The 25,028-nt window shown below is 38.6% G+C and overlaps 2 protein-coding genes and 1 non-coding gene across 5 annotated transcripts; 2 read left to right on the top strand and 1 right to left on the bottom strand.

Moving 5' to 3' along the window:
- The first annotated feature begins 6,572 nt into the window (after nucleotides 1-6,572).
- Nucleotides 6,573-12,855, top strand: LOC137722567 (T-complex protein 1 subunit alpha-like). Its single transcript, XM_068461600.1, has 17 exons — nucleotides 6,573-6,827; nucleotides 6,919-6,983; nucleotides 7,597-7,686; nucleotides 7,771-7,857; nucleotides 7,963-8,022; nucleotides 8,168-8,218; nucleotides 8,561-8,656; nucleotides 8,869-8,934; nucleotides 9,065-9,282; nucleotides 9,708-9,804; nucleotides 10,416-10,502; nucleotides 10,924-11,058; nucleotides 11,205-11,309; nucleotides 11,627-11,755; nucleotides 11,852-11,973; nucleotides 12,236-12,326; nucleotides 12,434-12,855. The coding sequence occupies exons 1-17, from the start codon at nucleotides 6,755-6,757 to the stop codon at nucleotides 12,512-12,514; spliced, it is 1,653 nt and encodes a 550-aa protein (XP_068317701.1). The 5' UTR covers nucleotides 6,573-6,754; the 3' UTR covers nucleotides 12,515-12,855.
- A 1,441-nt stretch (nucleotides 12,856-14,296) lies between these two features.
- LOC137722575 (large ribosomal subunit protein bL35c-like) lies at nucleotides 14,297-18,347 on the top strand. 3 transcript variants are annotated; one of them, XM_068461610.1, is made up of 4 exons: nucleotides 14,297-14,635; nucleotides 14,915-15,031; nucleotides 15,797-15,876; nucleotides 18,137-18,347. In XM_068461610.1, exons 1-3 carry the CDS (start codon nucleotides 14,297-14,299, stop codon nucleotides 15,872-15,874), a joined length of 534 nt encoding a protein of 177 aa, XP_068317711.1. In that variant the 3' UTR covers nucleotides 15,875-15,876; nucleotides 18,137-18,347. The 3 variants fall into 3 exon arrangements, with proteins under 3 accessions (XP_068317711.1, XP_068317713.1, XP_068317710.1); XM_068461612.1 differs by lacking the exon at nucleotides 18,137-18,347 and adding an exon at nucleotides 17,122-17,376; XM_068461609.1 differs by lacking the exon at nucleotides 18,137-18,347 and having other exon boundaries at nucleotides 14,298-14,635; nucleotides 15,797-16,134.
- Nucleotides 18,348-23,132: 4,785 nt separating this feature from the next.
- TRNAK-CUU (transfer RNA lysine (anticodon CUU)) lies at nucleotides 23,133-23,205 on the bottom strand. Its single transcript has one exon. It is a non-coding gene; the product is annotated as a tRNA-Lys (tRNA).
- Between the last annotated feature and the right edge of the window lie 1,823 nt (nucleotides 23,206-25,028).

Below are 25,028 nucleotides of genomic sequence, written 5' to 3'. Positions count from 1 at the left end.
GCAGCGTCACCCCTGGACGAGGCAAAGCAATTGAGGGCAATTCCCAGTACCAAATATCCCAAAACAGAATGTGAGGCACCGCATCATCCCTGTACCCTTTGTCCTTAAACTTGGTCCTTATGGCCTCGTAGTGAGTCTCCCAGGCCGCGCCACCATAAAAATCGGGGCCCATGTTGTTGTTGAAGATAAAGAGTTTCTGGATCATCTGATATGGCTTCAAATTCTCATTGAGAGCACTTGGAAAATCAAATCAACCACCTTTTGTAGATGAATTACCATGCAGCCGTCCATTCCCATTAAAAAAGACAATTTGGACCTTAGGCCATCGTCGCAGGGTACTGAATACAGATGAGGAGGATGAAGCAACAGAGCGTGGTTGTCTCCGGCACCAACCGGAAAAGAAGCGGAACTGATCAGTTTTCCTTTTTAGGCCGGCTGTTCATTTAGTTCACTCACAAAAAGTCCCAAATTGGCCATCAATTCCCTTGCCCCGCCCATAATTATGTCCATGTTACATAAAGCAAACCAGTTTTTGAATGCCACCCTCCTTGTGCTTATGCAGCAATGCATTCCACTGAAGCTCAGCTGCCTCCCCAACATTTGCATCGTGCAAATATCGTATGATAAAGTGTGGAAGCAAAGCATCAGGCTCTATGACGCAACTTAAATTGTCGTTGCTTGCTGTTGCTGCTTAGGCTTTCACCTCCTCCAAATATTTAGGAGGGTTTAGTCAATTTGGATTTCAGAGGTGTTGAGCAAAAATTGTACACAATATGTAAACAAATAATTCATTCAACACAATTTCACCCTCGTTCATTTTTCCGAAAAGGGTTTTATTAATTTGCCTTGTTTGGAACCATCATTTGAGTCGTCGTGCGAGTTTCGGAACCATTGTTGGGCACGATGGGTTCTTCTTCTCCATTTGTGCAAACGTGCAGGGTGATGGTTTCTTCTCCGTTACATCTCTGAAAAAGAGAAAGAGACGTCGAAACCTCTTTAGACCCCTAAGAGGTTGCATGAGGTTGTGGGAAGCTAGTTTACTACTGCGTCTGCTTAGGCGTTGGTGATGGTGCTGCAAATATCTATATCGGTGGAGAAGAGAAAGGAACATTCTATGGTTGGAGGAGTCGACAGCATCAAGGACGGAGAAGATGGCAAAGAGGCTTCGGTGCATACGACATTGTTCGACAACTTGAGTGTATTTTGAGAGTATTTACAAAATGACTTAGAGGTAATGTACGCCCCTGCACAAAAAGAAGACAAAGAAAATATAGGTTTTATACCTTCAATTTGCTTAGAGTTTGCCCTTTGAATTTACTACTTTGCTAGGAGCGATTGGATTTCTTTTGATCGGCAAGCTATTGATTGCTTCTCGATCGACTTTGCTTTCTGCAAGCTTGAACTTCAACGTTCCTCCTTCGCTTGAGGCCTCGCAATTTCTGCAGCATTTTTGTCCCTCTGTGTCATCCTCCTCCCAATTTGCTTTGGCTTAATGCCTTTTATAGGCGAACGGTGGAAACGGAAGTTGTGGCTAGTGGGTGAGTGCTACCACGTACTCTGCCCAGTGGGATATCCGTATAAAACCACCCACGTCTCCAGTTGAGAAGGGATTTTACTATCCCACTTTATATATATATATAGGGATAAAAATCAACAACCTCCATACTGTTTTCACCCCTTAAAAATAGGCACTTACAATCCCCACACATCTTCACGTCTACTCCACTTCTTTTATATTTTTATTTTTTTATTTTTTTCTTTGTGAAAATATAGGATTCAACAAGAGGATTTTAATAGACTTTATTAAGTGATAGATTTCAAAGGATTTTAACAGATTTATATGGATTTTCATTATAGATTTCAATGGATTTGTGTAGATTTTGATTTTGGATTTCATAAGATTTCTAAGCATCATCAAACCAATACAAACATGACCAAATCAACATAAATTGAATTTCTTTGAGATATTTCAGAAAGAAGTTAATTATCATCATCTCCAACATAGTCCCCATGGTCTTTCAAAGCCTTTTTCTTCTTCTTCTCATTCCCTCATCCACCACGCTGCAGCTTTTTCTGTCCCATTCTCCCACTAAAAAAAAAAACCCAAAAACCCTCTTGCGCTTTTTATCAAACACCTAGGGGACCCAATTCACCACAACTAAACAAACCCCGCTGCTCTTTTTTCAAATACGCACCACCCACCAACCCAATTCAACTCTTCATCCAATTCCCATAACCCAAGTCATAAAAATCAAATCTATGGATGGCAAGAGTTCCGTGAGATTCTGTTACGACCCGCTATGGTTTGGGAGAATAGTGAGAGAGGAAAGAAGGGAGTGATAAAACATGAATAAGCTCCTAGGGGGTTGAGGTAGGATTCTTTTTTCTCTTGGTTATGTATATTTGTGCTCACAAATCCAACAAAATCCACAACTTAATGAAATACTACCAAATCCTTGATTTTTTAATACACATAGATTTATAATCACTTAAAAATCCCTATCAAAATCTAAATTGACTATCTATAGATTTGGATGTATTTTTAAAATCCTCTTAAATCCTAATTTGACTACAATATAATTTCAAAGTCCCTTACAATCCTCTTTTAAATTCTTGATTGACTACATCCTGATTTTAAAGTTTATTAAAATCTTGTGAAATCCCATCAAATCCTAATTTGACTACACCCCCCTTAATCCACACCTTACCTTCGCAAGTTGAAACTTGCCCCGACGCTTATAGTACTTCTGCAAGGGCACCAAGAACTCCTTCCTCAGCTGCTGCCACTGATCATCCTCCTTTGATGATTGATCTGGTTGTTGCGATTGTGACACCAAAGGGAAAAGCCTCATGGCAGTGCTTTTGCACATCACAATGGCGAGGATGGCATGGGCGTCGGATAGGAATGTGGTGAGGAAATAGTCTGCGGCCTCGGAAACGTAGAGATCAGCAAAAGCGTCAACATCAATATGACGTATAACAAAATCATGCTCCTGATAATCATCATCGTCATCAGTTAAATAATCAAATGGCTTGAGTTCCAGCTTGTTCTGTTACATCTTTTGAATATCGAACTTGAGATGGTCCACGAAAACATCCATAGCGTGGTCGTGCATCAACTTGTAATGCGGATCGCGGTCGTATTTATGGTGGTGTTTCTCATCCATCTCCTCCCCCTCCATCTCCTGCGATCCTGCAGAAAGAGAAAGTTGTAGATAATATGAACAATGGTGTACAATCACTCGAAAGAGTCAAGGTTGTGCACTGAGAATTTTGGGGTGGTTGCGGTGGAGTCAAGACGTGGCCGCGGACAAGGCTTCTGGATAGAAGTTGTTTGGGTTAATATTTAACATTGGGCTTTATGATAAGGAAGCCCAAAGACGCCAAAGCAAATGAAGACTTGCCCAAGCCCAATTGATAGGCCCGAAGCAAATTAGAAGTCATTTCAACTAAGGCATAGACCATGTGTCTACGAAGGAATGGATAGAGGACAGAGACCAACTCACCACCAGCCAAAAAACACTTTTCAAGAGCATGACAAGTAAATAGGTGATGACTCACTACCCTCCAAAAGCCATCAGCCAGAAGCAAAGCCAAGACAGTCGAGCCAAATTGCCTATAAAATGAGAAAGAGACACCAGAGACAAGCACACTCAAACAACCAATTAAAAGACATACAAACTCAGCACTTAAGCTAATTCGTACCCAGAAAGCTGAATCTTATCCAGAGTCAGTCATTTTTAGCTATAGTTCCCTTAGGAAAAACCATCTTTTGTCTAGTGTAAAAACTCTGCTACTTTCCCTTAGTGTTGCAGTATCAATCCCTCGTGTAAAACCTATTTACTTTTCACCCTTCATTGCATATAAACCTCTGTAAACACAAAAAAGAAATGGCTGCAAGAAGTTTAACCTTGCCCGCAAGGTTAAATCTTGCCCGAGTCTCTTTTGTTTACACTTATATGTAGTAGATCTGTCGTTTAATGTACTTTCCTTCATGTATTTAAGTCATTTTCAATTGTTTTCTACTTAAAAGTTTCATTTACATTCAAATCTGGTTAAGTTAATAAGCCTGGTTTCATTAAAGTAAATTGTGATAAAGGAAATAGTTGGAAGGGCCTTGAACCTCTTTCATTAAGAACTTAATGCAAACTTAACCCATCTGTGATAATCCTTTGATAAACAAGAAATCTAAGTAACTTGGGGTGCAAGCAATAAACTTAAATCACATTTATTCAACAATCTGTTATACAAAGATAGCAGTGACACGCTCAGACCCTTGTTAGTTTTGATTGTGAGCCACAAGGCCTAAACCAAAGGCCTGCCAAAGGCACATTTCAAACTAACTACAAACTTATCATGTAGCACACAAAGCAGCAAAAACTTGCCCGATAACCAACAAAGTGCCATTCCCTCAGGGAGCTGTGCGAGATACCGGACCTAGAAATCCTGCTCGAACAGAAGTGATTTGTGGAGAGGTTTTAGATAAGCTTGACGGTGGTGAGGGGGTTATGGGACCAGGCGACCAAGCGATTGGGCAATGTCAGTGCGGGAACTATGGGTCGCGGATGCTTGTGGTGGTGGTGGTGGTCGCACGTTGAAAAAGATATCGAGGCACGGGTCATCGTAGGAGGAGGAAGAAGAAGTCATAATCTAAGGCTCAGGGCGGCGTCGGTCACCTTGGACGCAATTAATCTTCTTACAAGGTGGAATTGCAGAGGATGACCAACACCAACCACCCTTGTGGGTGAACAAGTTGAAGGAGAAGAAACAATGTTGGTTGCTGTTGCTTTAGAACCTCCTAATTCTTCATCTCTAATTCTCAAATTCAAATTATGTCTTTCTCTCTGTGGGGGTGAGGGTAGGAATTGTGGATCTTTATTTGTTGGAGAAGAAGAAGATATGAAAATATAAATTGAGTTTTGAAATTCTGTGTGTCATATTCTTGTGCTTATTTATTATTGCTCTCTGAGTAATACAATTTCAATATTTATCGAATCCTACAAATAATTTATTAGGATTTACACAACTACACTTCTAATAAAATTTGAACTGCAACAATCTTTGACTTTTTTAGATGAGAATTTTTTATTTTCCAAAGAGTGTGCGTAAGATAAGATAATGTTGGGTACATAAAGAAATAAAGAAAAGAGTGTTTGGTTAAGAAGAAAATTTTTCCTTTTTTGTTTGTTTGTAATTTTCTAGTTAGCAAGCTTATGCTGACAGCCTTTTCATTTTACAAAACCATTTAGTTCATAAATTCCGAACATTTTAAATGTCAGTTGTTCCATCAGGAGTAGCAATTTAGTGATATGATATTTTTTTTTTTTTTTTTTTATTTTTATTTTTTGAAATTCAAGGATGATGTTCATTAAATAAAGGGGTATACGTACAACCAGAGGATATTGTGCTAATAATGGGCTTATCGGATATTTTATCCTGGTCGAAGAAAAGAAGAGTATCCCGCACCAACAACTTAACTAATAATACTATCCTCCGATAGAAGATCGGAAATTACATTGGGAGGTTCCTCAAACAATGAAACTGGATGTTCTAAATTTAAACTTAGCCTAGCTAAACGATGAGCCACCTTATTCGCCTCTTTTTGTCTGCAAGAAGCTTTCCACTTCGTGAAGGACTGCAATATCTTGCGTGTATAATCCAAGAGATGTCCAAAGGGGTCGTTGTTAGCTGCTACATTGAGTTAGACTACAGAAATTACCACTAGAGCATCACCCTCTATTTCAACCTGTGCCGTCGACCACTACTATGCAAACAGAGCTGCTTCACGAGCAGCAACAAGTTAGCAACCTTGGGAAGCATGGGCAAGCTGACCTTGCCTAATTTCTTCACGATGGCAGCAATGAACTCCCCTAAGGCATTCCTGACGACCACCACCCCAATGCCTCATAATGCTCCGTTCTCGTCCAAAGCGCCATCAAAATTACATTTAATCCATCCTTCCTCCAGTTTCTTCCATTCATGTAACCTGTCTGTTCTGCACTTCGACTTCACATCATGCCATCTTTTGTATTCAAGCAGCCATGCTTGAGCTTGTAATTGAGTTTCCATTGCCCACTAGGGGTAAGGCCGATCCCTTCCAAAGCAATGCATGCATTTCGTTCCTTCCAAATACTCCAAAGCAATACTAACACCAGATCGAAGTTCTCTTTCGATAGAGAACTAGCCATATGTGCCAACATTATTGCAACCCGTCATCTCCGTTTCACCTAGTTTGAAGTCCCAATGAGCTCGAAAATAACGTAGCAGCAGACCTAGGGCATTGTAGGAGAGCAATTCGATACCAAATTAGGTTGTCCTTTGTGTGGCTTAGCCGAACTCCCATTTTATTTAATGTAAAAATATCGATGTATTAAAAAAAATAATAATAAACACCTTTTATTTTGGAGGGAGTTAATAAGATCCGAAAACGAAAAAGTGTAAAGATAAAGAGGTCCAGGCCCATAACGCAGCCTACATGGAATAACGGGCTTTATTTAGGATGTATTGTGGACTCTGAATAAAACGACGTCGTCGCACATGAAACCCTTCCGTTTTTGCGCAGTGTGGCAAAATTGGCGCAGGCCGTTTTGAACTGCCGAAGCAAGAAGTGCTTTTGCGTTTGGGTGTATTGTGGACATTCGGGACTGGCAGCTTTTACACTGAACACCTTCTACTTCTCCCTCATTTGGTTCCCTTCCTCCAAAGATCCGATCTAGGGTTTATCTAGGGTTTCTGCTCTCTCTCTCTCTGTTCGATGACCATGTCCTCTCAGACCCCCGATATCTTGGGCGACCGTCAGTACGGTCAGGACGTCCGCACCCAAAATGGTACTCTCTCTCTCCCCCTTGTGGGTTTTCCATTTTAGGTTTCTTACTGAAATGCTGCTAATTTTGTCCGACTTTATTTTGATGAACACAGTGATGGCCTGCCAAGCTGTTGCAAACATCGTCAAGTCCTCACTCGGCCCCGTTGGCCTCGACAAGGTCTCTCTCTCTCTCTCTCTCTCTCTCTATATATATATATGTATATTTGCATGAATCTGAGATGTTATGTGCGTATGAGGTTTCAGTTGACTTATTTCTACTTTATACCACTAGTAATGTTGTTTGGTGTACTTTACTACTTAAAAGCTTCAAAATTTCAGTTAATTTTTTATGTTTGCCATTAATAGTGCTTCTATAGAAGTGCTTTTACTCGTTAGTGATTTTGGTATCTCAAAAGTTTGATTAGAAGCCCTGTAAGATTCCCTGATTCTTCAAAAAATTCACTTCCAAGGAGAAGCACCTTACTCGGGCTTCTTCATAAAATTACTTCAAGTGATTTTAAATCTCATTAAATCACTGTTCAATTTTTGCTAAGCACTCTATAAGTGATTTTGGCTCGTCCATAATCACTCAAAAAGGGGCCCCTCATGGTGGTGTGGAGTTTCATTCTTTTATTTTTGTCCTTATGGTGAATTCGTATGCTTCAAATCACTAGTGGAGTTGATGTTTTTCAAGTGGAAGACTGAATCTTACAGCCCAATTGCACAATATTATAAATTAAGTATGCAAGGGTTTCAGCTGGTTTACTATGTTTATTGGTTGGTCATTGCAGATGCTTGTCGACGATATCGGTGATGTGACTATTACTAATGATGGAGCTACTATACTCAAGATGTTAGAAGTTGAGCATCCTGCTGCCAAGGTGTGTAAAAGTTGGTTATTTCTTGCAAATATTATACTATAGATGCATTTATACATGTCTGAAAATGCATTTATACGTGCGTAGGTGCTTGTGGAGTTGGCTGAGCTTCAAGATCGAGAAGTTGGAGATGGGACAACGTCAGTGGTCATTATAGCTGCAGAGTTGCTTAAGGTAATCCTGTCTGGTTTTTCTCCTCACCCCATATGCTTTTCTAGAAGCATCTTATGCTCTAAAAGATTTTAACTAGGAATCAACGGTTTGCTTCTAATTCTGCAGAGAGCAAATGATCTTGTAAGGAATAAGATTCACCCAACATCCATAATCAGTGGTTACAGAGTGAGCACCTCTTCTTGTTTCTTTTCTGTTTCAGATTCCATATTTAGCAACTGCATTTGCTTCTAAAATATTTTGTGGCTTATAACATGATGCTTTTCTATTGTATTTGAACCTCTTATGTTTGATCATATCACCCTCTGTACAGCTTGCTATGAGGGAAGCATGCAAATATGTTGAGGAAAAGTTAGCTGTGAAGGTGAGGCCCCTTCAGAGAAATCTTCTTTCGATGTGTGTAGTAGAAGGGTCTCTTGTTGTTGGATTAAATTTCACTTTGGCCATACAGAGTATGCAGGAATTCTCTCTTAAACTTTTTTAGAGGTTTGGAAGGGTTGCATACATTGTGAACAGAAATTAATAGTTTTGGATATTCAATTGACTCTTGCCAAGAAGGCTCACTGCTCATATGTTCATAGTCACAATTCATGATAGTCTCTAGGCCATATGATTTGACATGTAGAAATTTTGTGGTTCATCTGTAAAACATTTTATACAAAAAGCGTTCCTGTTTGTTTAATTGATTGTGTTTTGATTTTTCCAGGTTGACAAGCTTGGAAAAGATTCTCTAGTAAATTGTGCAAAGACAAGCATGTCCTCAAAGTTGATAGGTGGTGACAGTGACTTCTTTGCAAATATGGTATGCTGTTTGGATTGAAATTTTATCTTCTTAAGGGCTAATTGGTGCTGGATTTATCACCCATATGAACTCCTTTCTCGTGTAAAGTTTATTAATTGGCAAATCTTATCTGTGGTTTCAGGAGCAAAAGTTAAACCCTTAGGTTTTTTTTTTTTTTTTTTTTTTTCTCCTTGTGTGTTTTAACGATACTAGTATATAATTGGTTTTTCTAGGTTGTAGATGCAGTACAAGCTGTAAAGATGACCAATGCTCGGGGGGAAGTCAAGTACCCAATCAAGGTTGGTACTTAGTAGTTGTGTATACGGGGTCATGAAGTTTCGTCATGTGCTCATATGCTTCCTTATGTTATTCTATCTTTTGTTTGTATTTACCTTTGTACTTTGTCTTAGTTGCTCTTTTGATTTTCAGGGGATTAATATTTTGAAAGCTCATGGAAAAAGTGCAAGAGATAGCTATCTCTTAACTGGTTATGCACTAAATACAGGCCGTGCTGCACAAGGAATGCCACTGAGAGTTTCCCCTGCGAAGATTGCCTGTCTTGACTTTAATCTTCAGAAGACCAAAATGCAAATGGGTGTCCAAGTTTTAGTTAGTGATCCCAGGGAGCTTGAAAAGATTCGCCAAAGGTGATAAGATGATGGACCTTATTTTTCTTTTTAAGTTGTATATGTCATATCATTGTATATGTATATCACACAGCCAGCTTTGCAGACCCTGTCCATAGCATGCGTTGGAGGGTATGAACACAGTTGGCATGCTGTGGTATAGAATAGGTGATTCTGCTGATATATTATGCAATCCTTTTCTCAATACTGCTAAGAAGACTTAGCTCAATTGCCCTTTAATCACTGAAATTGATACGCCCAAATAGAATTATGGAATTTGCTTGTGCAGATGTTAACTGTCTCAAACAGATAGGTTTGGGATTGCTTATGCTTGGGAAAGGATTTCAATCACTTTTCTTTATTGATGGATTGTTATGTCATAAAAAGACATCTTTTGATGCTTAATTGTACGTTTGGCAATGTACTGATGATATTTATCTCTGCAGAGAAGCTGATATGACAAAAGAGCGTATTGAGAAACTTCTGAAAGTTGGAGCAAATGTTATTCTGACCACAAAAGGGATTGACGACATGGCACTCAAGGCAAGATTCTTTTGTGATTTGTTTCTCTAACTTTTTTATTTTGAAGTACTAGATTATTAACACTCTAATAAAATATCCTGCACTCTCTTTTATTTTGTTTTTTTTTTTTCCTAAGGAGTGCATGATGATTTTTATGGATTGCAAATAGCAGCTCCCTTATTATCATTATTTTTAAGTCTTTATATATTATGGGTTAATTTTAGCTTGGTCATATGCCCAAAAATTTGAATGGCTGAACACTCACGGTTAATGTTTTTGGCAATTGTTTTTCTTTTGTAGGTTCTCTTGTTTGAAAATTGTGTATCATCTTTACGATATGTTACTCTTATCCTCTTCAATACGTGTTTATGCCTATAAGATATGCTGTTGTTTAATACAGAAATGCAGAAGTTTGAGGTCTCAACATAACCATGTTATGAGATGAACTAGTAGTTGTACTCTCTTTATTTTAACTCCTTTATTGTTATTCGGCATACAATGAGCTATGAAAATACAAAATACAAATGTACTTCTATATATTTCCGGCGTGGGTATATGAATGTTTATCACATGCACCAGGTGTACTAAGCTTGGCAATTGCATAAACTTTATATCCTTGATTGTAATTTCAGTATTTTGTGGAGGCTGGGGCTATTGCAGTCAGACGTGTTCAGAAAGAAGATATGCGCCATGTTGCTAAGGCTACAGGTGCAACAATGGTAATATTCTTCATGTGCTTCTCTAATTGTATAATTGTCTAGCAGATTAATTTTCATTTGGATTTATTTTGGAGTACAGCTATCACTCGTGTTCAATGGAAATAGTTTCTTTTGCAATACTATTTTCTTTTGGAATCATCATGTGTCATGTCCTGATCATCAGCCTATAAATTGAAAACAATACATAAATATGCAAAAAAATTTTGTGAAGAAGCTAAACGTAAATTTTCGGTGGAATACTTGAAAACAATACATCAGTGAACTCTTGAAACAATACATCGGTGTAGTACTAAACAATACTTAACCGAAAGCAATCAACTTGTTCACAAATGTTGTATTTATGTCTTTTTTATTTATTTATCAGAAAGTAGATCCATATGTTGTATAATTATGTCATCTTGGTTTTGTTTTTTACCTGTAGGTTTCAACTTTCGCTGATATGGAAGGGGAGGAAACGTTTGATACGTCACTTCTTGGATCTGCAGATGAAGTTGTGGAGGAGCGCATTTCTGATGATGATGTGATTTTGATAAAAGGAACCAAAAATAACAGTGCAGTGAGTTTAATTAATTTTTAACATTTTTCCGTGCTTGACGTTGAGTTCTAATTGCTTCAAGTTATTGTGAAGTTTATACTTTTATATGTAGGACATTATCTATAATCTTATGGTATGGACTGATTTTCTGAATATATTCTTTTCAGGTGTCGTTGATTCTCAGAGGTGCAAATGACTATATGCTTGATGAGATGGAAAGAGCTCTTCATGATGCTTTGTCTATTGTCAAGAGGACTCTAGAATCTAACACGGTATAATTTATTTACTACATAAGTGATAAGAAAAGGATCAGAACCATTTTAAATTTACTTTCTTCTGAACTAAATTATATTTGACGCTATTTTTTATTAATGAGGTATTTTTTTCATGCGAAATGGGTTTTATGGTTATTTATTTGATTTGTCCAATGCAATTTTTTGGGGGAGGTGTGGAAGAACTTGAAATGTATTTTTCAATGGAAATATGAAGATAAAACTGTGAAGGTTTCACCACTGAGTTTGGTGTTGTCTTTTTATTGAGAGTTTCTTGTTATTTGCATATCTAATTCGTTGATGTATTTACCATACAGGTAGTACCAGGTGGAGGTGCAGTTGAGTCTGCATTGTCTCTGTATTTGGAGGGTTTTGCTACAACATTAGGATCACGTGAGCAGTTGGCAATTGCCGAGTTTGCTGAATCTTTGTTGATTATACCAAAGGTTCTAAACATCTTATTGCAAATTGTGTATTTTTGTTGTGTTCTGCTATTTTTCGTATGTTAATGGAGTTTCTATTGCGACTTTTATCTGGTTTAGGTTCTTGCTGTCAATGCTGCCAAGGATTCTACAGATTTAGTTTCAATACTACGGGCCAACCACCACAGGGCACAAACCAAGGCAACAAACAGGACTGACAAGAAGGATAAGGATTATTCTAGGTATTTTCTGAGTATTGTCGGGGCATTCTGCCCAATTTTATATTATTGGTTTCCACAGTTGTCATTGTTTGCGGTGTCTGTATATTGAATTCTGTAGCATTGTCATTATACTTGCTCATATGCAACAATAGACTTACAAAAGTAAGCCAATATGATAACAGTGCAACTAAAATTATATTCCGTCATATGATTCTTGGGTGCATAAAATCCTTGCACATTCTGTGACTGCATACTTATGGTGAATGCTCTACTATTGTTGCAGCATGGGCTTGGACCTATTAAAGGGAGAAGTTCGTAACAACCTAGAAGCCGGAGTCATTGAGCCTGCAATGAGTAAAGTGAAGATCATTCAGGTACCAAATCCTACATACAAATCAGTAATAATTTAGGATAATCTGTGAAGATAGATAACTAACAGCCTTGCAATGATTGTAAACTTGAAACTTTTTTGGTTTGGCAGTTTGCAACTGAAGCAGCTATTACAATTCTCCGAATTGATGACATGATCAGGCTAGCCAAGGATGAAAGTCAAGAGGGTTAGGTTTGAACTTTTCCTTGTCTGTTTGTTTCCGGAGTAGAATGTCGATGGGTGGGAAGTGAGTCTCTGCCCGAAGAGGACTTAACGGTTTACATTTGTTGCGTGCACTAGAAGAATCAGATGGAGGATTTTGGTCATGTAGTTTTGTGTGGGAATTACGATTACTATTAAACCCAAATATTCAGGGAACGATTTGGTCTGGTTAGAGGAAGTGGGTTTTGGGGGTGATGGAGAAAATTATTATTAACCGATGTCGGCTTTCCAATTTAACCCCCAACTTTGAAATGTTTTGTATGATTAGTGACTGGATATTTACAGAATCTCTGGCCGTTGTCCGTTGAGAATTCATTGTGATATTCTTAAAAGCCATGGGGAATGCCTTGACATTCAAATGTTCACACCCAAAAACCTACTCGAAAAATCCCCAGGAAAATCTCTTACAGTAGCTGCTCTTAGCTTGTTGCCCTACCCTACCAGTTTCACCCTCCCCAACAAAACAAGACCGAATTCGTGACTCTTTATTTGTTCCGTGTTATTTTCGGAGTTTTGATCCGTGAGATTTTATTTTTAAATTATTAATTTTTGAACACATATATCTCATTATTTATATAGTAACACATAGTGCGTATCATCCGTGTTCTAGTTACACAGAAAAATCTCTCCTTTCCCCTGCCCGTAAATGGACTCGAATCCTCTCCGGATCCGTTCCCGGGAGATCCTCGGGTCGGGATCCTTCAAGAATAAGCGTTTGATAAAAACTGAACGGTCAGGGTTAGTTGGAATTATTTTTCCTCTCTGTACGAAACGAAACGCCTCTCTCATTTACCATCTTCTCTTCACCATTTCTCACTCTCCAAGCAATTTATTTCAATGTTTGGGTATTTTCTGAACACGCTTATAACCCAAGAGTAAATTGTAGAAATGATCTTTTAACTTTAATTAAATTGGAGCAATGATTTTTCAACTAAAAATTCATTACTATTGGTCCCTCAACTTATTAAAATGTGTAGATATAGTTATTTTCATCAATTTCGTTAAAATTTTGTCAAAATAAGTTATGTTGGAATACCTATTTATATAATAAGGGTTTCCTCAACTCATCAAAGTGTAATTATGGTCATTTTCGTCAACTACGTAAAAAATTTTGTCAAAACGAGTTATGTTGGAAGGATCATTACTACAATTGGGTTAAAGTTAAAGAATTATTTCTCCAATTGAATTAAAGTTGAGGGAGAATAGATTTTTAGTTGAAGGATCTGCACGTTTTGATGAGTTGATGGAGTATTGCTCCAATTGAGTTAAAATTAAGAGACATAATTTACTCTAACCCAGAAATTAAAATTTCCGAACCGCCAAGCAATAGATTGCAGAGAGAGAAGAAATTTGTGAAATTTGTGATTTAACGTGAAACCCATTCAAGGAGAAAAAGAAAAAAGCAATAGATCACTCGAAGGCTTGAGGAGACCCCCGCTAAAAGGGACTAACGAGTGCAGAGTTGAAAGAGGAGAGAGAGCCAGATTTATTTATTTATTTTTTTTTTTTTTTTGGTGAAATTGAAATGGTTTCTGGAAAATGAGAGGAGAGAGAGAAGAAAAACTGATCAAGTTTCGAACTTTTTGATGTGGAATTGAGGGAGAAGAGATAGAGGAAAGAGAGGCTTTTTGATGTGAAAACCATTAAAAAGAAAAATTAATTGACAGCCGTAGGATGTGCATCAAACGGCCCATATAAAATCGGTCCGGAGGCGAGATGACCCCCTGTATATAACACAACGGATATGAGGATATGAGGAGTACAAACTTCATCCATAAGCGTTTGCTGTCAGTGGAAGAAGAGAAAGTAAGAATGGCTTGTGTAGGTGTAACCATGACCATGGCGGCATCGTTTGGTCTGAGATACTACCCATCGTGCTCTTACCCAACTCAACTCAATCACGGCTCAGTTCAACTCGGTAACTTCAAGAGGCCCAAACCCTTGAGACTCAGTTCCTCGCAATCGCATAGCATTTCTGGGTTGGACTCGCTTCTTCCCCACAAGCTCTCCGCTATCAATTTCACCCCTCCTCGCCGCCTTAGCTCTCTTACCATCGTCTCCGCCAAAGGCTACAAAATGAAGACCCACAAGGTATTGTTCGTCTTTTTTGTTTGGTTACTCAGAAAATCTTTGGAAAATAAGCAATTTGGAATCTGGAGTTGATATTATGATTCTCTTCTTTATTGGTATAGTAGTGAATCGGAATTTGATAATAGTCCACCGAATAAATTCTTAGTGAAACCTTGAACTGTGAATTCCCCCAATCAAATCCAACTTGGGCTGTTGTTTCTTGTTGTTTAATTGTTAGCTTGAAAATTTTATTTGTTTTGACATCTAAGTGGTAAGTATTTGGTGAATTATTGTTGATAGGCTTCGGCGAAGCGCTTCAGGGTGACGGGTAGAGGAAAAATAGTTCGGAGGAGAGCTGGAAAGCAACATTTGCTTGTAAAGAAGAATGCCAAGAGGAGAACTCGACTCTCCAAAATGGTGCGTTTTGTGTAACTTATCTCCACTTTCAATTAGTATATATTTCCCTCCACTTTCAATTGTCTAGTGTTTTGTTATAGAATGATTTTCTTTGAAACATTCAACGTTTGACTCAAGGAGTTTAGGTTTGAATTTAATTTGCGATATTACCATGATTTTAAGGGCTTGTTCTGAACCCTGATTACTTTTAGAACCAGTTCAAGTGAAACTTGAGCAAGAAATGGTTTCTTCTCACGTATCAACAATTTGTTCGTGAACTTTGAAAAAAGTGGTGCATAGTTTGCAATCGCTTTATCATTCGTTCTTGTTCTAGAGAAATAATGATTGTCTTCTCATCCATTACCCATTTGAGTTTGCCATCTTGTCTATTGTATGCTTCATTTGTTCATAGCATTTATCATTATCAGTGTGATTTTTTTTATTTTTTTGAGTTGGCTTGTTTTAAAGCTCAACTTCAAAAGGCAAGGCAATACCCTCAGTAGCTTGCAATTTGGAAAGAGTGAACTGTTGAAATTGGGAAAGGAGAAGCTTTGGAGTGATCTCTTCATGGGAAAAGGGAAAAAATAATGTTTTCTTATGTTACTTGGTTCTTATAAACCCATCTAGCTCGTCCAAATGAACGCATATAGCTCATCTAAATGAACCATAGGTCCATAGCCCACCAATTACCCAGCACTCAACCCACACACCCCCACCATCTAGATGCCCACGGGTTTAGTACTGCTACTTGGTTTCTTATGTTAGTTTGGCTTTTGCTATGTGCAGCATGCAGTTAGTCGAAGTGACTATGACAACGTGATTGGAGCCTTGCCATACCTAAAAGTAAATAGGAAGGCAGAGTAAAGGTGATTTCCAAACTTGATGCAAATGGAATTTCTGACATGTACTCTTTTATTTCTCAAATCTTTGTACGAGTGTTTGATCTTTTTTCTTTCTTTCTTCAATGATCTTTATTTCCTTGTCTATTGAGGGTGTTGGTTACATTTTCAACGTACGGACATATATCATGGAAACACATTTTTTATGTAGTTTCCTCTTTTGCAAGATTCAAGAACTTGGGTCTGCTGGAAAATGCAGACAATATGATAACATGCTATGATGCATTTTATTCTATGTACTTCATTTTGGCCTAGTTGCACGTGAGACGGAGTGTCAGTGTTGTGCTATGAATTGCAAACTTATATTTATTATTGATAGAATGGGTCTATCTTCTTTTATTTATCATTCATCGACCATCGTACCATGGAAGGATTAGTTTTAGCATTTGTGTGCGGATTGTTTAACTGCTGTTACATCGTGCACTTAGTCTTCCCTGTGCGTTAAACTGGGGTGTGGTAATACTGTTATAGAGAAGGTGACGAGGTAATAGTATAGTTGATAGTTATGGATAATTAGATGTCTAGCGGGTTCTCATTTTTTGACTGTTGCCAAGGTGCTTTGGAATCCTGTATCCCCCAGTTTCCTAAATCTTGTGGTTTACTCAGTTACTGATTGAACTGAATTGAAAATGCTAGCTAGGTATGACCTTGGCCTTGGGTTTACTCAATCAACATTATCAACTCTTCAACTAACTTTTCAAATTTTAATTTCACTTTAAGTTAATCTTATCTTGTTGGGGCCAAGTTTTACTTTCCACCTCTACTAAACAATGATTAAAATATTTCGGGCGACCCAATTTGCTAAATTGAAAAGGTCATTCAGCATTGTATTGGATGATTGTGAGCTCAAAAATATTGATCAATGAAGTGCATGGTATGGAATTGTAGGGGTCTTAGGAGACCTAATTTTAGTAGTAATTTTAGTTTTTTTTACTTGCTTGAAACTAAGATGTCCATAGACAAGGTCCAAAGCAATTTCTACTGTAGGCACTTTGATCAGGTTTTTTTGCTGCAATCTCGCTGGCAGAGCTGGTGGGGTTTGTTTGTTCTGGAACTCATCTTCCATTAGCATTACTGTTTTAAGCTCTTCACCTCGTTTTATCCACTGTGTAGTTAAAGATTTGCATAATGATAAGGTGCAATTCATTACCTTTGTTTATGCTTATCCTCATAAACATTTACAAGCTAATCTTTGGGATCAAATTTTAGCAGATAAACCGGCAAACCACCCTTGGTGTTTAATTGGAGACTTCAATAATTTTGTGGACTTCACTGAAAAGCTTGGGGGCTGTTCCAATACTACTACCTACATTAATAACTTCATTAATTTTCTAAATAGGGGCGACTTGATTTCCCTAACTTGTTCCTAATACTTGGACCAATGGTCATAGTGACAACACTATAATTTATGAGAGACTTGATCATGGTGTTAATCCTCAATGTTTGAGGGAGTTCCATGACTATTCCTTACATAATTTTCCTATCTTTGGATCGGATCATAGTCCCATCTTACTAATAATGTAAACCCTGTTAGAAAAGGTTCTTGTTCCTTCAAATTTGAAGCTATGTGGTTACATCATCCTAATTTTAGGAATTTTGTCAAAAGCACTTGTACAAATACTTAAAGGCCACAAGAAAATTTTGTTGTTTGTTCAGGGACATTCAAGTATTTGGTAAGGAAGTGGAATAAGGTGACCTTTGGTAATGTCAAAGATGGTAAAGATAAGCTTTTAACCTCTCTCTAAGATATTCAAAATAAGGTTATGAGGGATCAAGATAACTCTATAAGCATGGACGAAGAGGTTAAAATTAGAAGTGAGCTTAACAGAGTTATACAATAAGAGGAAATTATGTGGGCTAAAAAAGCCAAGGTTAAGTGGCTTCAATTGGGAGATGCATATACTAAATATTTTCAAATGGTGGCTTCTATCCGTAAGAAAAGAAACGAAATAAAATGTGTTAAAAATAGTAATGGTTTTTGGTGGAATTCTGGGGAAGGTTTAGAGCAAGTTTTTGTGTAGGAATTTAAACTGCGTTGTTCTTGTGATAGCTCCCCTTCTCAGGAGACATTGGCTACAATGGTTGATATCATAACTCCTTGCATTGATCATACGCATAATATTCAACTCCTTGAATGTATTTCAAATGAGGAAATTTGGGAATCGGTGAATAGCACTAGTGCTTTGAAAGCACCCGAACCTGATGGTCTTTGTGTTGCTTTTTACAGGTTGTTGGGAAGAGGTTAAAGATATTATTATTCCTATGATTAAAGATATCTTTCAAAATAATTCAAGCCTAAGGTTTATTAACCATACAAATATTGCCTTAATTCCACAAGTGGATAATCTTGAAACTGTGTCCAATTAAAGACACATTTGTCCTTGTAATGTTAGTTACAAAATTATAACGAAAATTATTATTAAAAGGCTTAAGCCTTTGCCTGACCTATGCATTTTTGCTAATCAAGGTGCCTTTACTCTGGGGCATTCCATTCACGATAATATCTTAATTGCCCATGAGTTATTTTCCAGCTTCAAGGTAAAGAAAGGCAAGACGGGAACCATGGGTATTAAACTGGACTTGGAAAAAGCCTATGACCTTTTAAATTGGGATTACATAAGGCATGTTCTAATTCGCTTTGGTTTTAATGAGAAATGGATCAACTTAATAATGGAATGCATTACATCAATTTCTCCATTTTAATTAATGGCTCTCCGCATGGTTATTTCTATCCTAAACGTGGCATATGACAGGATGACCCCTTGTCACCTTACATTTTTATTTTATGTATGGAACCGCTTATTAGATATTTTAATCGTTTGGCTTCTACCCGTAAATCCCCTGGGAAAAATCCTATCGTCCCCAGGGGGATTCAGATTTTCGAACCCAGTTTTTGCAAATGATTGTCTACTTTTTGCCTGAGCTACCCCTAAAGGGGCCATGAATGTCCTTCAAATCCTTGAGATGTTTGCATCAGCTACACGTCAACAAGTAAATTTTCATAAATCTTCTATTTATTTTTCAAATAATACTATCAACCAAGATAGGAACAATATTGTGAATATCTTGAGCATTCAACATAAAACCACTATTGGGAAGTACTTAGGGATTCATAATATAGTTTTCTGGAATGATCCGGTTAACGAGATAGAATTAATTAAACGAGTGAAGCAAAAGTTTGCTGGTTGGAAAGGGCCGGGAGACTAACTCTTATTATTTCTAATTTCATCGAGATGTTGAATCATGTAATGTCTTGCCTTAAGGGCCCCAATAGGGTAACAACTAAAATTGATAAAGAATGCAGAGATTTCTTTTGGGGGAGAAATACTAAACTAGGACCAATGGCCTAGAAGAAGGTTCGTTCTCCAAAGAATCAGGGTGGTTTAGGAGTCAAACGGATTGATCATTTTAACAATGCTTGTTTATCCAAATTAGGCTGGAAAGTTCTAACCAATAAAGGTAATTGGTGAGCTGAAATAGTCAAAAGTAACTACTTACATAAGTCCAATTTTTTAAATTCGAAGATTAAACAAAACTACTTGCTTGGAAAGGCATTCTTTCTAATGATAACATCATCCATGAATGAATGAGATGGATTGTGGGTAATGATGGACATATTCTTCTGGACCCATCAACGGGTTTTTCCTTACCCCCATTTTCATCTAATTCCCGTGAATGATAGAAATAATATTGATTGGAATATTAAAGTAAGCAACTTTAATAGTTAGGATAGCATTAAATGAGCTACTATAGTTGATGGTGACATCACTAGAAAAATTTGTCGTATCCCCCTCCCTTTACAAGAGTTGAAGGACAAGTTAATTTGGGGTTTAACCAATAATGGGAACTTTTCTATTAAGTCTATTACCCAGCTACAAGATCGGAAAAATCACTCTAGTAATCACTTTACTTTGTTAAAGAAAATGTGGAAGCTAACTATTCCTCCTAAGGTTAAAATGTTTGATTGGCTTATGATTCAGGAAAGATTGCAAACTAGAAAATGCTTAAGTTGTTTTGTTAAAAATATTGATAAGTTATGTTCGTTATGTAATACAGCTGAAGAAGACCAATCTCTTTTGTAATTGTGATTTTGCTACTAAAGTTTGGAGCTCAACTTTTGGTATTTGTAACAATGATAACATTATTACTAATGATAACTTTTTTGATTGGCTAGAATCCTTAAGTTCTAATGAAAAAGACAACCTTTCTGATCTTAGTAAATTAATTTTGAACTACTGATAAATCTGGACGGAAAGAAATAACTTGGTGTTCAGAAGTGTGCCTTCGGTCCTGGCTTGTTGTGTTTCTATAGCCGGTAGTGTTGGTTCGGCTTTTCTGAAGGCTAAGTGGAAGTGTGACCCCAAGGAGGCTTTACCTATCTCTTCCTTTATTAAATGGCATCCTCTTGACCAACACAATGTGGTTAAATTCAATTTTGATGGTTCAGTTTCGAACAACCGTGCTGATGCTGCCTTTGTGCTCCGTAACAGTAATTCACAAATGATTGGGACGGGGGCTCTTAATCTTGATGGTGCTACTATTTCGGTAGCAGAAGTGATGGGTTTGCGAGAATGGCTCTAGTGTGCTAGGCACAAGGGTTTCAGTAAAGTGATGGTGGAGGGGGACTCTAAGTTCATCATTGAAGCTGTGCAAGGTCAATGGGGAGTTCCTTTGAGAGTCAACTCTAACATCAATGATATTCCTGGCTTGGTGTTGCGGATCCTTTAGCTCACCTTGGTCTCTCCCTCTCAAATCCTCATTTTTGGGATTTCTGTTTACCTGATGTTGCTCTTCCTGCCTTTAACTTTGATTGTATTGGAAATGGTTGTACTAGAGGTTTTATGCTTAATCCTTGCAAACAAGAGAAAATGGTGCCATGAAACATGTGATAACCATCATTATTGATGCTTAATCCTTGTATTACCACATTATTATTGAATGGATGGTTAAGGTTTTAACAAGAACGATAAACCAGTTGGCAACGCACTACGCAAGAACATCCTCCAAATTCAATCCAATCAAATTAATCTATTTAGTGATATGCATAAGCTTCATCGCCACCACCTGCGAGCATTACTAAATCCAGCAAATGTTTATCTCTGCTAATCACAATAATCTAATTATAAATAGCAACTTAAAATGGTAAACTAACACACCTCTTTACGTCCAACTTCTTTTAACCAAATTATAAGATGGAGAACAAAAAAGATGCAGCAATGCATATCATATATCTTCATGGTTTTGCTTTCTTGTTCTACTTATCACTAGCAGTTGCACAAGAGAAGCAAAATAGCCTCCAATCATACATTGTTTTTCTCGAAAAGCCTGTCTCCTCGAATTTTTTTTGTAAAATCAGATTTAGAGAGTTGGTATCAGTCATTTTTGCCTGAAACTATTGCAAACTCAAACCAGCAGAGGATAATTCATGCATAACGCACTGTGGTCACTGGATTTACAACTAAATTGACACCAGAGGAAGTGAAAGCAATGGAAACCAAAGAAGGGTTTTTGTCGGCTCATCTCGAGAAAACGGTTTCTTTGCTAACTACTCATAGTCCTGACTTCTTGGGGTTACACCAAGGATACGGACTATGGAAACAAGCAAACTATGGTGAAGGTGTGATAATAGGGCTCTTGGATACAGGCATTGGACCCGATCAGCCTTCATTCAGTGACGAAGGAGTATCCACTCCTCCAGCTAAATGGATGGGCAAGTGCGACTTCAATGGAAAGTTCGGATACTTGTCCACGATGACAACCCGCTTCATAAGTGTCTCCAGGTTATCATCGTGGACTAGCATCTCCAACTCTAACGTTCATTGTCACGGGCAAGGGAAAGTAGGTGTTTAGCATCCTGAAAGTTTCAGGGAGTTGCGTTTCGGCTTGGATAGCATCTATGCGGGTGTTGAAAGCCAACCTCTTAGAGCTGTAGTCGGCAAGCATTTTGTGCGCTACACCTTATGGTTGTTTTGCCAAAGAGTTTGGACTTTTTTCTCCATCGCAAAGAAAATCTCTTTTGTACCAATCACAACTCTGAGCTTAACAGGAAAAATATGTATGTAACAAATAAAAAGCCATGAAATTTGGTTTAGTTTTGTTTGATTTGTTTGGGGAAATGGGCGATTGTACGGACCATTATTGAATGGCGGTTAAGATGAAGGGCATGAGCAAAAAAAGACACAGTAGCCCCTCTACCTTTCTAACAATCGATTTTCACCCCCCTTTGACGACGTCTCAATTGGTGTCATGGTGATTTTCACTACCCCTGTCGATGGCGTCTGAAGATGATCTCTATTAGCTTGCTAGGGGAACCACGGTTGGAAGTTCGAGATCCTGATCCATGATGACAACCTTGGATAATTCATAAACGTTGTTCATGATGAGGCCAACAAGGTCAAGCAGGAGAACGACAATGTCTTGAGTAGCATGTTCCCTTGTTTGACCTTCACGTTCACCATGTTTAACGACCTGAAAGTTTTCCATGACAACACGCCTTTCGGCCTGGAAAGCCTCCAGGTCGGTGAGGAAAGTCACATTCTCAGAGTTATAATCGGCCAGCTAGTCTAGCTGCACGGGCCGGTTACTTTCCCAGATGGTTCCACCTCTTTTTCTACGGGACGGAAAGTCGCTTCCCTGCAGATTAGCTCAGAGCTTCTCAAGTGATCGGGAAAAATAGGTACGGAACAATTAAACGAGCATGGTTCGGTTTGGTTGGGGAGAAAAGGATGTAACTGGAAGGCTGGGGTAGTAAAGCTAAAGCTAATAATAAAGCAGAAGAGCAGAAATTACAAGAGGAGTGGTGGAGAATGAGTTAGAGACCGGAGATGGCATTGTAAGCTTGAAAAATGGCTAGAAATAGAAGGCCTCTCTCTCCATGCGGTCGTCTTCAACCTCACAAGTCCGGAAATCCATAAATTCTTGTGCTAAATTTCTCTCTGTAAAGCCATGTGACAGTTGCAAATATGAGTTAAGTAAGTTGGTTATATTCTCATTGCTTTGGCCATAGTATTATTCGAATCGACGTTAATTATTGTGCCAAATTTCTCTCCATAAGGTCCTGCGACAGTTGCAAATATGAATTAAGTTGGTCATGTTCTCATTGTTTTGGCAATAGTATTATTCAAATCGACGTAGCTATGATAAAATAAAAAATAAAAATAAAAAGAGTACACGCCCACCGTGGGATAAAATAAAAAATAAAAAATAAAAATAAAAAGAGTACACGCCCACCGTGGGGCTCGAACCCACGACCACAAGGTTAAGAGCCTTGCGCTCTACCAACTGAGCTAGACGGGCTCATTGCTTGATACGTAGTTTTAATAATATTTAACAATCTCTTCCCCGAAGCATTAAAGCGCGCGCCACATTTAAATACCCAAAAGTGAACCCGCCTAAATCCATCTCATCAGTCATCCTCCACCGTCGATCACAAAATTGGCGGGAATCTCCCAAATCTAAAACCCTTCAAATATAAAATTTAAAAAAAAAAAAAAAAAAAAAAATTTCCAGACCCTTTAAAAGGAGGAGAGTGAAGACGGACGAACACCCAAAAGAAAGGCGGCCTCATGTACGACAACGGCGATTCCTTCGAGTTTCCCGACGACTCGTCGCCTGACCTGAATTCTGGGGATGACGTCACCCCCACCGCAATCGTTATGGTCTCGCCTCCGGAGACATCGGACGACGAAGATCCCAACTGCAGCAGCAGCACCAACAACAACAGAGCCTCCCAAGACGTCTTCCAGACCCCGCCCGAAGACGCGCATCCACCGACCTCCGATGGTATTACTCCGTTTCCGGAAGTCGATCAGAGCGACGATGATGACGGTCGTCCGTTCGAGGATGCCGGAGATGGGCGCGGCGTAACCGTCCCCTCCGATGATGGTTTCACGGACGGCACTGCCGGTGGGGTTGATTTGGGGCGGGACACGGATCTAGAGTTTTCTAAGGCAGAAGCGATGGGAATTGCGGGTTTTGTGACGGAATTGGCTTGGGAACGCGGTCGATTTAAGTCGCCGTTGAAGAAATTGAGGGTATCCGAGCACGAGGTGGGGAAATTGGAATTTAAGGAAATGGTTCCGCATAGTCCCGGCTGTAACTCTGGCAAGAGTCTTGAAATTGACGGTGGCGATGAGAAGTCGAGCGAGGAAATATTGGGGGTGAGGAAGCTGGACTCTTCCGAAGACGAGCATAAGAGTTGTATGGAAGAATCTAAATCGGACAGTGAGGAAGAGGAAAGCATTCAAGACATACTGAAGAGGACGCCTAATGTGACCATTGAGGAATTGCATCGAATAGAGAGGCTGTGGCTGCAGCGGGTGCTGCCTCGATCCATCGGTGGGCAGGCAGGATCAAGTGCAAATGGCGCCAAGGAGGGGAAGCCGGAGGAGGTTGCTATATTGGATGTGTTGAAACTTCTGAAGGACAAATATGATGGCAATGGTAATGGTAATGGTAATGATGAGATTGACAAAAGTAGTTTTTTGGAGATAAGTAAGCGCCGAGGCATGACTTTCCCCCGACCGTCGTGGTGGCCGGAAGGCGGGTTCTGATGAAGGTGGCCAACCTTGAAGAACAGAAGCATGGCAATTGAGGTAGGACTTTTGAAGTTGTAAATGTAGGTTTTTTTTAGAAATGTTTTGGGCATACGGAACCTTTTTGTGTGAACATCTTGCTTACGTATTTATGTATTATTGGGCATCTTGCTTGTGTATTGGCTTGCATCACCATGTTCCATGTATGTCTCACTTTCTTGGCCTTTTCTTGTATTTAAAAAGCAAAATTTGCTATCTTTTCTTCTTTTCAAATTGCACAATTCGGAAATATTTATCTTTTGGAATGAATTGACCTGTCTTGGAATATGCCCTATTTCTTTAATATTGCTAGGTTTGGTCACACACCCTAATTCCTAAGTTTGAGATATGTCTTAGTTGAGTGAATAGTTGGATGAGAATAAACCTTATCACAAACATGCAGTCAACAAGATTAGACAATTGTGGCATCCTCGAAAACGGCATAAAAGCAGGCTAAATGCCCACTCCTTTCACATGCACCACGCAAAGTTACTTGTTTTCTCCAACCCTTTTTCTTTTCTTGCTCAATCAAAGCCACCAAAATAG

The sequence above is a fragment of the Pyrus communis genome, chromosome 17, assembly GCF_963583255.1.
Source record: "Pyrus communis chromosome 17, drPyrComm1.1, whole genome shotgun sequence".
Classification (NCBI taxonomy): Eukaryota; Viridiplantae; Streptophyta; class Magnoliopsida; order Rosales; family Rosaceae; genus Pyrus; species Pyrus communis.
The sequence above is the reverse complement of the archived record's forward strand: the minus strand, read 5'-3'. Positions and strand labels throughout refer to the sequence as shown.

Coding starts and splice junctions, on each gene's coding strand:
- LOC137722567 (XM_068461600.1), top strand. CDS start 6,755: ATGACCATGTCCTCTCAGACCCCCGATATCTTGGGCGACCGTCAGTAC. Junction 6,984..7,596: donor GCCCCGTTGGCCTCGACAAG/GTCTCTCTCTCT, acceptor TGGTCATTGCAG/ATGCTTGTCGACGATATCGG. Junction 9,283..9,707: donor CTTGAAAAGATTCGCCAAAG/GTGATAAGATGA, acceptor TTATCTCTGCAG/AGAAGCTGATATGACAAAAG.
- LOC137722575 (XM_068461610.1), top strand. CDS start 14,297: ATGAGGAGTACAAACTTCATCCATAAGCGTTTGCTGTCAGTGGAAGAA. Junction 14,636..14,914: donor ACAAAATGAAGACCCACAAG/GTATTGTTCGTC, acceptor TATTGTTGATAG/GCTTCGGCGAAGCGCTTCAG. Junction 15,032..15,796: donor GAACTCGACTCTCCAAAATG/GTGCGTTTTGTG, acceptor TGCTATGTGCAG/CATGCAGTTAGTCGAAGTGA.